Source organism: Colias philodice, chromosome 30 (genome assembly GCF_061535455.1).
Source record: "Colias philodice isolate Cphi_HAF_F1 chromosome 30, ilColPhil1 Martin Lab GWU primary, whole genome shotgun sequence".
In the NCBI taxonomy this organism is placed as follows: domain Eukaryota; kingdom Metazoa; phylum Arthropoda; class Insecta; order Lepidoptera; family Pieridae; genus Colias; species Colias philodice.
Window position 1 is genome coordinate 1,249,826 of NC_143115.1, and position 16,363 is coordinate 1,266,188.

Consider the following 16,363-nt stretch of genomic DNA (forward strand, 5'->3'; position numbering starts at 1 on the left):
CTGTGGTTCCGGGGCCTGAGTTATTAAAAGGATATTTGACAAAAGGCGGCTTTATTGCTTCAAGCAATTTCTTCCAAGCAACCCAGCACGCTTTTTATTACTACTCTATATGTGTTATGTGCCTAAGGGAAACCCCACGCCATCTATTGAGATTATTAAATCAAATAATCAAAAATATCACTACATAGTATAAAAAAAATACGTGTGGCACTCGAGGAATGCCGCGGTAAAGCTATTGCTTCGTATCGCATCGCTGTGCTGGTTGGAGTGGGAGGTGTTAGGTTTTTCGTTACGGAATTTTTTCATTCGGACGCCGCGCTCAAAGTCTGAGATAAAAGCTATGCTATAGCTTAACAAAGTCGTTTTCTATGTATATTCTATAAATGTTTAAATCTTTAAAACTACGCAACGGATTTTGATGCGGTTTTTATTAATAGTCTCAATCTCACCTCATCATCCTCCGAATCATGCGGCGAGCCGCTCAACGAGGTGGCGGGTAATTCCAAACGCGGCGTTTCGCCCGCCCAGCGTTTCGAACGCCGCATCGATTGACGTAACTCTGTAGCGTCCATTGCTGTTACCATGAATTCGCTGCAAATAAAAAATATCATTTGTAATCGTTCTTCTTTTTGACGTGACAACGTCTTATAATTCGATAGAGCCGGCTGCACGCACGAAAAAACATGACTCATGCGGCGTTACCTCGCTCTGAGGCGTTCCATTTAAGGCTTGAAGTGCGAGCGAGAGCGCGGAACGAGCGACAAAGTAGCACAATCGAACGTTGTCACGTTCTTCTGTCGTCAGTAAACCGACTTTACAGACAACCAATTTTTTTTAACTGAAAAGTTCTTATTTAAAAACTTAATTTAAACTTACCTAGGAGTCTCATCATCGTTATTCCCAGGATAATAAGTCGGTCTATTCCCCCGTTCAGACGACGATGTCCTTTCACCGTCTGAAATGTCTTCTATATCTCCGTCGTGTTCTGTCGATTCTTGGTCCTGTTTACATAATATATTAAAAAAAAATCTTTAAAAAATCTTTATTAAAAACTCTTTTTGTACACATACAAAATCTTACAAAATTTTAATGTAATTTGCCTTTCTTAATGCCTTAGGCATAGTAAATTTTATAATATTCATAGAAAATAATTTAAAAAAATCAGATGTTTTGCGCGAAGTGACAGTAGTACCCACCTCAACGCTTCGCTTATGAGGCGTGCAATATTACTTTATATCTATTTACAAAAAGTCGTTACACTTCAAAAAATTTAAGAATAGTTGGACATATTTTAATGATATTGGTTTGTTGAGTTTTTGTGCGCTTTCATCAAAATAGTAATTCTTAAATTTGAAATTTTATAAAAATCTAGGCAAAAATAGAGCAGCTACTGGTATATTATAATAACTGGATTAAAACAGCGCCCTCTAGTTACAAACTGCTTAAAATTGTGAAACTAGGACGAGGTGTTTTGTCAATTGTTTCCTATGTAAGCTTAACCTATAAGCATTAGTATAGTATATTCTTTAGTATATTCTTTAAAATTTTCTTAACCAATTTATACACTATATTCTAAATAAGATAGATTTGAAAATAAATAGAGAAATGTTTTAGAAAAAGATGGAGATATGTGTCAAAGCGTGCGATAGTTTTTATTATACACAATTTTATTAATAAAACATTTACTACATTGTCTGTTATTTACTTCAAAATATATACTTAAAATATTTAATAAACTATCCTTTTCACATCTAAGCTTATATTTTTAAACCCAAAGTTAATACCTATGCTCGTTACATTTAGGCCATATAAAAAACAACTTTATTATACCAAAAAATAAATAAATAATACCCAAAAAATCAACATATTCTTTCGCATAAATTAACATATACCTTCGACACAAAAAATAATATATATAATAAATAAATAAATACGTAAAAAATAAACAAAAAACAAATAAAAACCTCAAACTTCAGACTGCCAAGTGAGGAGTCATCCGTGTGGTGCCGCGTACGCGTCTCCTGCGTACGCGTTTTCGATATATTTATTGTTACCTAACAAACATACAAAAAAAATGAATGCCACGTTTCGAAATACTTTTAAATTCTAAATAAAGTTTTTCTATTATTGGAGATATTTAATTATTCTATGTTGTTATTGTAAATGCCAAAACCTTTTAAAATTAAATTATTTATAATAAGTTATTAGCTTATTGTTTATTATTATATTAATATTATAAAACTTATTATACTCAACAATTTTATTTAGTAACTGAAAAAGTCATTCACCATTAAGGTTTAAAGTTAACCATTACCATTGTAAAATAAAATAAAAAGACGGGTTGTACTGGGGGAGTGCCGGCAGAAGTGAAAACTTGATTATTAACGTTGAGCATGTTTGATATTTTGGAATGGTATCCGTCTTACGCATGGAATATAAGGGCTAAAAAAAAAAAACATCCGTCTTACGCTTTTTCGATCAGGTCACGTGTCCTGACGCGAGTTTAAGATTTTATACCCAACGCCGCTAAAGAAGTTTTCACTTCAATAAATTTAGCAAAATTATAAAAAAAAGATAAAACAAAGCAGTACACACATGCAAACACACAAAGCAATGAATGTGTGATATTTGAATATGAAATAAGGCATTCTTTAAATAACTCTTATACTAATAAAAATATATTAGTAAGTTTGTCCCTATGATTTAAATCATTGCATATATGATAATTGTTGTATAACAAACTAGCTTAGGCCCGCGGCTTCGCCCGCGTGGTGTTTTGATAAAAGGTAGCCTATGTTCTTTCTCAGGGTCTAAAGATTGTCTGTGCCAAAATTCATCAAAATCAGTTGAGAGGTTTAAGCGGGAAAGCGTAACAGACAGACAGAGTTACTTTCGCATTTATAATATTAGTAGGGATTATCAAATTCTATTATATTTAAAGTATACCTTATTATTTACATGCAACATGCAAAACTATCAAAATAATATCCCTCCAAAATATACTTTTTGGTACTTACAGTAATTTAAATTAAATGATAATTTTATATAGTCGAAACCCAAAGGTAATGTTAAATGGTCAGACCACTTGAAGACTTCTAAAACAGTTACATTATACCCTCCCACATTTCTAAATATTCACTGTATATAGTGAAGAAACAATTGCTTTTTAAATTATTATTAGGGCCGATTTTTCAATGCTTTGATAAAACTTATTCGTCGAATAATGTATAAAACTACCATTTTAAAAACGTATTCTAATTGCCCGTATTTGACAGTTTACGTGACATTTTAATATTATCGTGTAATACTTTATTGGACGGATAAGTTTTATCTAAGCATTGAAAAATCGGTCCTTATTCAAATATATATTTTTAATCAATTGTAACGTTTGGATAAACTTTTAATTCAACGCCATCTAGAATGAAACCAATGGCAACAAAAAAATAAATTTAACAACACACTGCCCACAAATTTGACAAATACAACAATTACCGAACAACTTAACACATAATTGACACATAAGAAAACTTAAGTCAATTACGAGACATACAAATGAAACACCGGTTTAAGTGAATACCGGTAACGAACCGGTACCGGATATCGATATCGTAATATCAATACGATATCGTATTGGATGTAATGTGTATAAAATTCAATTAAGCTTTTTTTATGATAACGAAGGATGAAAATAACTTCAGACAACAGAAAAGCAAAAAAAGGACACGATACAATCTCCCAGGGAAACCTAAAACTTAAGAGAAGTTTTACGCATTATAGAAAAAACATCAAATAACAATAGTGTGTGTACTAAAAGATATAGAAAAAAAATTATCTAGACCTAAAAAAAGAACCTTTCCATAAGATTTTGTCAAAATCTGTAAATATATGTAGCTTATATACTAAAAAATACTTAATATATATACATATACAATATTTACAAGAAAACGATGTGAACAAACAAATCAATGAATGAATAGTTGAATACCCAACATTATTCTAACAAAAACAAGCCTATGGAAACGAAATAAACCTACTTACAATTATATTCTAATAAACAAATATATAGTTCAGGATCCATCGCCCATTTTTGCACTTGATTACTATCAAGCTAATTTTCCATGAGTAGCTTTATTTTGATGAGACGTCCAATAATTTCATGTACGAAACTCTCGATTGTGGTAGCTTACAGAGGTAACAAGGATAAAAAATGGGCGATGGATCCTGGACTAATACCCAATGATTTCAAATAGCTAAAAATCAATGACCTCATCTATCACGACCGGGCTCAGTGGCGTGCCATGACTGAGGCCTATGTCCAGCAGTGGACAAATGTAGGCTGACAATGATGATGATGATGAAAAATCAATGAAAAATATAGCAATGATGATAGTATATAAAATTAAGCTGAACATACGACACAGCTTAATCAATGAAAAACAATATAATGGTGATATTCTATAAAATAAAGCATAACATAAAACAATGCAAATAACATCAAAGTGAAACATACGCAATGAAAACTAATAAAAAAAGCAAGAAGAACAAACATGAATGGTGATGACAAAAACAAAATGAATTAAACAAATGCATATGAAACTATACAGCCTAACTCCAGTCTAACTTAATAATGTATCGTGACGAATAAATACGTTTTTAATATCCCACTTTAAGTGGTTAATATTTAAACATTCTTTTATAATGAAGTTGAGACATAGAGGACGATAAAAATTAATTATTAATTAAATAAAAAGGTAGGAAAGCTCTGTTGTGATCAATAGTAATTCAAAAAAAAATTAGAATTACTCATTTAAAATTGACGCAAATGACCTTTTAGATTCCCCAATAAATTTTAAGGAAATTTAATTCGATCAAACGGAAAGAATTGCTCACATCCTACTTAAAAAAGTATTTTAGAAGCAGCAACACTTTATTCCTCACTCACATACTTGTGCGAAACAATCATTCACACACACAAAAACGATTCTGCAGAACACGGTCATTTATTTAATATGTTTTATATGTATGTATTTACTAAAAAAAACGTATTTACACGTCACGACACAAGCAAAAAAAGTCGTAAAGCAAACAAAATAACCTTTTCCGCCCTCGGCGATATCGTCAATATATCGTACGTGGCTCGCATCGTTCGATCAAAGTTCCTGAACAGAGCCTCGACGCGCGGCAGTTGAGACAGGTTGAGCGATTTCGGCCTCTAGTTTAATACCGGTATTTAGTACCGTTATGTGATACCGGTGTTGATACCAGTATTTTGTAACAGTATTAACATCGGTATACTGATACCGGTATATTGACACCAGTATCGTATACCGGTATTTTTCTTTTGATTTTGTATCGGTATGTAATTACCGTTAGCAATTAGTATTGATACTGTATCAGTACTTGAAATGCTATATAATAATTATTGTATCGTTCGTTATTCTTAATAAAGTAACGATACTTTTCAATTAATTTAGTGACCATAACCATTATTTGTTTATGAGCAGACTTAAACTTTTGTTTGGCTATCATTTTGCAATAATTATTATATTTAACTATCGGATCGCGATATAAATTTTCTGCTGCAATTGTAAATTTTCCCTAAAGAAAAAAAATCATGATACAGATTGACAATCTAATGTCGATTTTATAAGTCGGTTAAAAATCTTCGTGTACGTTTCAGGTATATACATTTTAAATGTTCAATATTATTGCGTTAAAACTAAAACTGTGTTAACAAAAAAAACATGCAACAAAAATTTAAGTCAACTCAAAATTATAATTATCTACAATTGAAATAAGACATCCAAAAATATTTTATAACATTACAATTTACAACACACCAAAAATATATTTCACAATTAAAAAAAACTCAAACATTTATTTATTCAATTAGACTTCTTCTAGAAGCACTTTCGAATCGCCATTATATATTTTTAACATTTACCACCAATTCGGAAAGCAGTATCTATAGAGAAGAACCGGCAAGAAACTCCATAGTTGGTCTTACAATAAAATACAATTTAGATGTCTTATTTAAAATAAAAACTTATTAATACTATATCCACCACCAAAACCACTACCTTTGTGAGTGATTAGGCATAGTACAAAATGTTAAACATTACATAGTGCATACAATAATTATCTACATAATAATATATGTACACAAAAAAAATTCAGCAAAAAAAAAATGCAAAAAAAATATCGTTATTATAATACCGGTATTTCGATATCGGTATTATATCGGTATCTAAGAATTACAGCTAACTATGTTTTAAAAAGGTTTTAAAATACTATCTTTATTTTCTAAGCTTTTTTGGACAAAATACGGCACACACATATATAAGACAATTCACAATATACCCACATAATATATAAATAACTAAATCAACGTAAAATAAATCAATAAAAAAACGTATAATTCAATAATTATATAATAAAAATACTTTATCTGCTGTAAAATATACTAATTAAAATAAAAAATTATTTAATTATAATATTAAATCAAAATAGGTATTTAACTCACAAAATTTTGAAATTATTCAATCTGAACATAACCTATTTCAATTATATTCTGTACCCAAAGTATTATATTAGATACATTTCATTTTGTACCCAAATGTTGTTCCATTATAACTTTTAAATAATTAACTTGTTATCTAAATTACACGTATTCCATTATGCACCCAAAATAAATTGTAATTTGTACCCTACATTCTACATTGTAAACATTTCTAACCCAATCAATTTCTCTTTATTCATTTTGTACCCTAATAATCCTTATACCCTATATAATATAATTGTTTAATTCCCTTAGTTAATTTTCTACTCCAATTATCTTTGTACCCTACATAAATTGTTATTCTCTTTATTAATTTTGTACCCTAATCTTTGTACCCTACATAATTGTGTACCTAACCTTTATATCTATATAATACATACCTGTTTGACACCCTGTTCCCGTCGCTTTTCTATATATCTAGTGTCAGTACCGCTATCTAGCGAACTGTCTTTCGACCCGTCTGAGTCTACTCTTTTTTCTGTAAAATTAAATAATAAGATTAAAGATATGGTAATCTTTTGATGTTTCCAGAGACCATTGTAATAAGTTAAATATTTCAGAAAACACAAAAGCTATTTTGTATGTAAACTAAATTTCTGTTAAAGTGTAAGTTATTTTTTTCCAATTAATGATAGTAAATATAATCAAAGTGTTAAATCTATAATACATATGTACAAATGTGTTGCTAGGCACAAAACTCGAGAACGGCTGAATGGATTTAGTTAATTCATTTTTTAATAATATTCCTGGGGCGGACTGCAAGTAAATTCTATTTCTATTTCTAAATAAAAAAAAGATAATAAATACAATAAGTAATACCTGCAGGTAAAACCCTCGAAGCCCATTTCCCTCGTGGCGCGGGATCAGGCGGTGTGGCGGGAGTGCTGACGTCATCACCTAGACTCTTTTTAGCCCATGACGGTAGACGACCTATGCGTAACCTGAAATTATTGTTAAAAGAAATCGGTTAATAAGTATTAAATATTTTAGAATTCATTGATAAGGTTTTATTATGTGTTACTGTATTTCTGAGAAATTGTTACTAAAACCACATATTTGTTATATTATCTTTAAATGGACTAATATAACTAACTATCGTGTTTCTTGCAGATTCTTCTTTGTAGAAGCAACATTCTGTATCGGTGGTAGTTTTAAAAACTATTCATAAATGTATGTAAAATTGTATTGTGTTGTGTAGTCGATTAGAAAATTTTTGTTTTGTTTAGATAATACAGTTTAAAATTCAAAAGAACAGAAAACAATAGATATCAAACTTACAGGAAAAGATTGATTCAAATCTTGCTTTACAATCAAATATTTTCAAAACTTTCCAAAGTACTTAATTTAGCCTACTTTATAAAACTAACATTTCTTATAACACATAAATCTTGTATATAATTCTTGCTTGTAGCAATAAAGCCGCCTTTTGACTAAATATGTCCTATTAAGTAAAATTTGTATTTTCTGTTTGTGTGCAATAAAGCTTATAAATAAATAAATCTCAAACTTACGTATAATCCGGTACAACGGGCGCGGCAAATTTATCGTCATTCGGTATTTCCCGCGGCGGGGAGCCAAGGTGCGAATCGGTTTCGCTTTCCAAACCTGACATACCGTTTGACGGTGTTACTTTTCTGTAAAATAAGTTATTCGTTAATATTTATTATACATAGTAGTAGTTTTATAAGCAGAAAAACATTTTTGGTACTGTAAAAGAAATATTAAATGGCTTATGTAAACATCATGTCTTGAGTTATGTTTTTAATCGATTCTGTGAACTGAATTCGATTCCGTGCAGTAACTTTCACGTACTTACTACATATTACATACTTGTGATTATGGTTTTGTACCCTACTAAAGTAGGGTACAAATCATAATAGATATGTAGGGTACGTACTTTCTCAATTTGAACAACATTTTCCCTGTAAACAGCCGCACCCCCTAACACCGACACCCCCTCACTTGCCCATTCGTATCGCCTGTTCAGCGAGTTTCGCCCTGGCCCCTGACACAGTTTATTATGGTTCTTATCATATCATGTTACTTTCATGTATTCGCCGACGTTACGTGCTGGCAGTATGTGTAAACCTTGAAGTGTAAGTGTAGAGCGACATACCCAGTGGTGGGCTACGTGGCTAAGTGTTGGAGGGATTTGTTGTAAAATCACTAATATTTACACTAATTAATTTATTTCTAAAATCACTGCTATTATAACAATGTTACTGGCTAATGTTTAAATGTTAATGCTATCGTTAATTGTTATATTATATTATGTTAATTATTCTGTTAAATAAATGTTATATGTTCAATGTTAAAATGTTACGCGTCGCGACGGTAATATGTTATTTTGTGGACTGATTGAATTCAGGTTAAACGCCACCCGCGATACCTAGTATTGCTGACTAGGGTGTTCGGTGGTCATTGTACCGAACAGTAAGTGTAAGTGTAAGTGTAAGTGTATACCTGCCCATCCGTATCGCCTGTTGAGCGAGTCTCGCCCGCATAGTGACCACCATGTCGTGAGGTACGCGCCATACAAATATACACCCGTCGCCACTTGCTGATACCACGTGTTGGCAGTCTGGTGTAAACCTGTTAAGGTATACGTATATTTATTTATTACACTTTACGGTTTGACATTTATTTCTCAAAAAGATTTATTACTCTTTATTGTAGCTAGCTGTGTTCCGCGGTTTCATCCGCATTGCTCCGTTCCTGTTGGTCTTTGCGTGATGATATATAGCCTACAGTCTTCTTCGATAAATGGGCTATCTAACACTGAAATAATTTATTAAATCGGACCAGTAGTTTTTGAGATGAGCGCGTTCAAACAAACTCTTCAACTTATAATATTAGTATAGAAGATTTATTACACTTTATTGTACAAACATGAATGGATAAAGCAGTATACTAGATTTCCGCCCACGTTTTCAAAGAAAAATCAAGTCATTGACAAAAAAAGCGAAAAAATTCAGTCAATAATGTCCTCAATCAAAACGTCAAAAATGTTTTTGCCTCGCAAAAAATATTAAGTGCTTTTTTATCTAGGGTACAAATGGCAACTGCGTAATTTCAGTAACAACCATTAATATAATTAGATACATATCTAGGCGGGGTACGTTTAGGAATTTATTAATATTCTAACTTATAAAATTAATTGTAGACCTCTTTGCCTTTTTTTAAAGCATTGGTGTATATGAATACAGTAAAAGTTCCTTATTCGCGCTTCCTTCATTCGCGGTTTCACTATTTGCGGATGGAAAAAATGCGACCTAAATCCTGTATTCGCGGCCTAAAATTCGTTATTCGCGGATCGAATCGGTACATACATATATGTATTTACCTAAATAAAAACCATTCGTTATCCTTAGTAAACGCTTGAACTACAACTACGAATTTATAATGTCGACTAAAAAAAATGAAAAACGAGTAAAAAGTGGCAAGCCATTGCCTAAACCTGAAGATAATACCTAATTAAATGGTAATTAATAAATATGTTTGGTCAAAAACTTAAATTAAACTGGTTTCTTTATGTATTTGCTTTTTTATTTCGTCACCTAAGAATGTATTCCCTATAACCCCATACAAATTACCATTCCTTATTCACGGTTTCTCTATTCGCGGCACATTTACGGAACCTATTACCCGCGAATAAGGAACTTTTACTGTAAATATTAATTTCTGAAATTCTGTATCAAGAGTTATTTTTATCTATGTAGGGTACAAATAGGAACTCCTCAATTTCTGATAGAACTGTTATTAGACTAGATTTTAAATTAATTAGGGTACAAATAGTAACTTCTCGGTTCCTATTAGAACATATTTTAAGTAAATAATTTTTTAAGCCATTTTTTCTCACCTCAAACCAGTAACAATTTCGGAATGCCCATACATAGTTGCCATACACTCGCCAGAATAATAATCGTAGACGCTTAATATTTTATCTGTGCTCGATGTTGCGAGGTATATACCACTGCTGTCTAGTGCCACCTGAAAAATAGATTAAAATTGATTAAAAAAAGCCGTGTGTCACTCGGGGACTGCCGCGGTAAAGCTATTGCATGCTATGCCTTCAAGCCACACCTCCGCGCCCGTCCCCGTGGGGAGCGTGAGGTTTTTCGTTACGAAATTTCTGGATTTGGTCCCCGCACTCAAGGCCCGCGATAGAAGCTATGCAATAGCTTAAAAGAAACAAAAAATAAGCTTTTATATTTAAATGCGATCTATCGTCATTTTGTAGAAGTCAATATTATTTCTACGCCAATATTCTTTCGATTATTTGAATGAATATTATGTATTTTTTGAGTCACTTTTTTGAGACACAGTATCATGAAAAAAATATTGACATTACACATATTCTCACAGCTGTCAAAGTCAATGTTTTCCCTCCATTTCGATACACAGATTAAAAAGAAAAGAGCGTGTGTGTCGAGCACACGTGTCAGAAGTGAAACTCCTTTGGCAAGAAGATACCAAATACGTTGCTTTACTTCACGACGTGACGGTATTACCATGACGCGACCAATTTTACTCTCAACGTGCCTACAGAAGTTTTACTTCAAAAAAAAATTGGTTGTCTGTAAAGTCGGTTTACTGACGATAGTTGAACGTAACAACGTCCGATTGTGCTTCTTTGTCGCTCGTTCCGCGCTCTCGCTCGCACTTCAAGCCTTACACGGAACGCCTCAGAGCGAGGTAACGCCGCATGAGTCATGTTTTTTCGCGCGTGCAGCCGGCTCTATCGAATTATAAGACGTTGTCACGTCAAAAATGAATAAATATTATTTCGTTTACCTTTATCAAAGTACCATCTTCAGCGGTAGTGCCTCTAAATGTTTTAGTGTGTCGCCCGTGAGCTGCACTGTATACACGAACGTTTCTATCCTGTAATTATATAATTATTTTATTGTTTTATTTATAATTATGTGTTTGTTTTTTTATTGATTATTCTTTTACAGGTCGATAACGTGGAATTACTGAAAAATTATTTAAAAAGACATTGAAAAAGATTGGAAAAATGTGATGGAACAGACAAACATACAAAAAATTGACATCTACATCTATATAAAAAACATTTTTCTGCATATTCACGTGGAGTGTATGTATTAGGAATTTTCCTTCAAAAAACCAAAGTCGAACAACATCCAAATCACAAGCAAAATCAGTGTCCAATTCAAGCGCACTTCAACAAAGAATAATATCGTAATGACGGATTCAAGCTAAACACGCGTGTAGTTCCGAGCTATAAGCAAGTCACTGAAATAGTTGAAAGTCAAAGAAAATAATAGTGGGTTCAAGTATCGTCTATGATTGGCCAGAAACAATACAAAAGAATTCCAGCGCGCACCCATAAAGGCAATAATTCTCGGAATAACTTATTGAGTTGACTACCTGATAATTTCTAATTTGAATGTTGTACGCCAATTTAACATTTTTTTAAATACTTTATACCACACAATTATACCTTTTTGTACTTTGTATGAGATGTAGAAGTTTTTAAAATAAAGTTTCACAGGGTCACCATACATTTTTTTTACACCAGCTTTGTTCAAACTTCAGTCCGTAAATTTTTAAAACGTAAAATTTTACTTATTTTTTGGTCTAATTTTGTTGTTGTTGTTAATTATGCATGAGTATCATTTTAATTAGGAAGACTTATGTATTCTTAACAACCTTGAACAAAAAAATAATAATAAAATAAAAACAGAAATGGTAAAAGTTCACATTAAGCTTACGTGGATGATATTTTTATCAAATTTTGAAAATGAAGCATAAATCAAAAACTTTATGGTTTAGGACAATAAATTTTAGTATTTTTGTTAGATAATAAGTCCCTCTACTCCCCATAACCCGTTGGTCCACTACTTACGGGACACCCTGTATAACCTTTAGCCTTCCTCGATAAATGGGCTATCTAACACCGAAAAATTTGTCAAATCGGACCAGTTCTTGAGATTAGCGCGTTCAAACAAACAAATTCTTCAGCTTTTTAATATTAAGAATAGATTAATAAATAAACAATATTTACCTGACAAGCAGTAAGTATATGCCTGCCTCCAGCATCCACCTCCATATCATATAGAGTAGTTCGGCCTGATACATTTTGACCTCTTGCAAATTGATAACTACCGTCCTGTGTCTGAAATTGTGAATTATAAGGTATTTAAAACATAATTGTGAACCGAAAATTACTAAACGAATATATTTTAATCGATCAATATTATTATTTCATATTTTCCTCTAACTAGCGGTCCGCCCCGGCGTCACCCGTGGTACATATTTACGTTTTCTCTACATAAGAACCATCCTCGTAATTCAAGGAATATAAAAAAAAGAATTATTGAAATCGATCCACCCGTTCACGCGTGATGTACTGTGTTAATCCCTTTATTATATACTTGTAAATATTATGTACTAGCTTTCTGCCCGTGGCTTTGCCCGCTTTATCTAAAACCTAATAAATTACATACTAAAACCTTCTTGAATCACTCCATCTATAAAAAAACCGCATCCAAATCCATTGCGTAGTTTTAAAGATTTAAGCATACAAAGGGTTAAGGGACATAGGGACAGAGAAAGCGACTTTGTTTTATACTATGTAGTGATAGTGACTTGTAAATATATAAATTGATAAATATAAATTTACTTGTAAATTTTGGGGTACATTAAATCGAAAAATAAATAATAAAATCAACCTACCGTCTTCAATTGCCTAAACAGTATAGTTTTGTCCGCTCCACAGGACACCATTTGCAATCCACTGCTCGAACTCAGAAACCTCACTGCGGTTATTGAAGAGGAATGTTCGTCTAAAGTTTGGAGGATTTGGTAACCCTGAAATTGAAAAAGATAATTAAACTAGATTTCCGCCCGCGGCTTCGCCCGCGTTTTCAAAGGAAATTCCGCATAGTTCCCGCTCCTGTGGGATTTCCGGGATAAAACCTATCCTATGTGTTAATCCAAGTTACCCTCTGTATGTGTGCTAAATTTCATTGTAATCGGTTCAGTAGTTTTTACGTGAAAGAGTAACAAATATCCTGGATACATCCATACATCCATACTTACAAACTTTAGCCTTTATAATAGTATTAAGATATTTTTATTTATTTATTTATTTTTTACATACATAGATTCCTTACAGCTATTTGTATTACAATATTTATAATTAACTTTAACAAAACAATACGCCAATAAAAAGGAATACCAATAATAAGACAATTAATGTGACAGTAGTTTTACATTAATTATTATAACAATGACAAAGTGGAAAAAATTAGTATATATATAGTGGTGGTCATATAATTAAGAACGATCTGAAGTACTAGAAATTTTTATTTAAATAATGTCATATACAGAGATGTTCACCTTCTGAGAAGCAACTAGTTATGTCATAAAATAGCCACATTAATAGAGCAACTAAGTTTAATAATAAATAATAAAATCGCCAACAATATTTTTTGAAAAATAATTTATTTTACCAAAGCAACACATTCAAATAATAGTGAAGCTGGACAAATAATTAAGAACGATTAATTTATCTGCTCGGGAATTGTTTTGTATGACACTTTCATTTAAAAAAATTACAATAATACGTTGCGAGAAAAATTTGTAGAGCAAGTTAATACTAAATTACTATTTAATAGCATGTCCACGGCTTTTAATTACTGCTTTACACCGGCGAGGCATTGACTCTATTAATTTTTGACATTTTGCTAGAGAAATAGAGTTTCATTATTCTAAGAAAACGTCGTACAGCTCCCTTAAATTTCGACACTGTGTATTTGAAACCTTTTTCTTTACTTCGAACCACAGATTCTCTATTGGGTTTAGGTCAGGGCTGTTAGCTGGCCAGTCCAAAACAGAAACTGACTGCGCTGTTAGAAATTCCTTTACAGTGTGTGCAGTGTGCTTTGGATCATTGTCATGCTGGAATGTCCAAATAACCGGTAGAACTTCTTCAGCATAAGGTAACATTGTTTCTTCCAGTATATTTTTGTATTGGAATTGATTCATGTTACCTTCTATTAACTTTACAGGTCCAACACCATGTCCAGAAAAGCACCCCCAAATTTTCACATTTCCACCACCGTGCCGGTCGAATTCTGTATTCGGAGGACGTAAAACATATCGTTTTCCATCAGAAAATACTCTGTTTATTTTCGTTTAGTCAGAGAAAGTACATTTTTCCACTGTCGCACAGTCCAGTTTTCATATTTTCTTGCAAATCTAAGCCGGGCTTGCCTGTGGCAAAGTTTCAACATGGGTACTTTTCTTGCTATCTGACCGTGCAATTTTTCTTCTACCAAACGTCTTCGAATAGTGCGTGCTGAGATTGCTGAAGGGTTATTTTCGCCGAAATATTCTTTTCTCAGCCCATTAGACCCTTTAAAAGGATTTTGTTTCACCATACGGACGATGTTTCGGTCATCTTGAGGAGTTTTTTTTTTCTGTCTTGGCATACGTGGGACATCCGAAGTTGTTTGATACGTATCAAAATGCCTTAAGGTGTGTAAAACCATAGTTTGAACATTGCAGATGCACTTTTTATAAGACCAATTCTTCCCGCGAAGTTTAATTATAACTTTCCTAGTAGATTTATCACAACTTTTATTTATTTCCATTTTTTTTTATGAGAAGTAATCACCTTTAATCTTTTGCAACACTTAATGGCGTCAAAATTATACAAACAACCACAACACACAACACACAACAAATCGAGTCCAGTGTTCTCTATTGAAATTTGAATAAAAGTATAAACTATTTAGCGTTCTTAATTACGTGACCAGCTAGTAAATAGGAATACTATGTTTAGAAGTAGTGTAAAAAGTTTGTCTATTAATTTTTAGGCTAATCACGTGTATTAATATACATACAGTTATTTGTTGGAAAAGTATTTCTATATCGCGAAAAATAAAAATAATTACATGAAATTAGTTATGCATCTTAGTCTGAAAAAATCTTCCCTTTGTATCAGCGTTCTTAATTATATGACCACCACTGTATATATATATATATTTTTTTTTGGACATGGTATACAAAAAAGAGGAAAACGTACCCATTATAGAATGTTTAGTATGGATGTGTGAGTGTGTGTACTGTGTGTGTAGTGTATATAGTAGTGTAGTGTGGTGAGAATGTGTATGGTAAACTAAGAAATTATGGAATTGGTGATGTCTATTACTGCTTTTTTAAAACTGTTACGGGAGAGATGAAATATGTCAACACTTGAAAATTTCTTGTTGTAAATATCAGGTAGACGGAAGAGTGTAGAGTGTAGATATTAAGGTACATATACAGGGTGTCCCACTGTTGGTATACTAAGCCCAAAGGAGGTTATAGATTTGCATAAAAATACTTAAGAAATTCCAGACACATTTTTTTTTTCAAGTAGATGAATTCTTAAAACTCTATGTGTACACCCATAACAAGCAACCCGCCCAACTTTGCCACCAGCACGTGAGCTATCGTTTAAGATTATGTTTTCATAGACAAATTGCTCACATTAGAGAAGCAGTATATAAGGAAGATAATGTTGTCTTTGAACACCGTAACCTTTTCTAAGTAAAAATTGTCTGGGAATATTGAAGTACTAGATTTCCGCCCGCGGCTTCGCCCGCGTTTTCAAAGGAAAACCCGCATAGTTCCCGTTCCCGTGGGATTTCCGGGATAAAACCTATCCTACGTGTTAATCCAAGTTACCCTCTATATGTGTGCTAAATTTCATTGTAATCGGTTCAGTAGTTTTTACGTGAAAGAGTAACAAACATCCATACATCCATACATCCATACATCCATACAAACTTT

General features: G+C 32.4%; 1 protein-coding gene across 6 annotated transcripts in view; it reads right to left on the reverse strand.

Annotated features, from left to right (window-relative positions):
- The window catches only part of Wdr62 (WD repeat domain 62), a 128,297-nt gene that overhangs the window by 18,751 nt on the left and 93,183 nt on the right, over positions 1-16,363 (reverse strand). For 4 of the 6 annotated variants that reach the window (XM_089713325.1, XM_089713321.1, XM_089713323.1 and 1 more), the window contains exons 14-24: positions 13,259-13,393; positions 12,588-12,698; positions 11,354-11,443; positions 10,419-10,549; positions 9,023-9,151; positions 8,071-8,193; positions 7,379-7,500; positions 6,940-7,037; positions 1,965-2,054; positions 877-1,001; positions 450-591 (exon numbers count right to left, since the gene is read on the reverse strand). In XM_089713325.1, coding sequence (XP_089569451.1) covers positions 450-591; positions 877-1,001; positions 1,965-2,054; positions 6,940-7,037; positions 7,379-7,500; positions 8,071-8,193; positions 9,023-9,151; positions 10,419-10,549; positions 11,354-11,443; positions 12,588-12,698; positions 13,259-13,393 — 1,296 coding nt within the window. Of the gene's footprint in view, positions 1-449; positions 592-876; positions 1,002-1,964; positions 2,055-5,095; positions 5,213-6,939; positions 7,038-7,378; positions 7,501-8,070; positions 8,194-9,022; positions 9,152-10,418; positions 10,550-11,353; positions 11,444-12,587; positions 12,699-13,258; positions 13,394-16,363 lie in introns of all 6 variants that reach the window. The other 2 variants (XM_089713326.1, XM_089713324.1) reach the window with 2 other exon arrangements.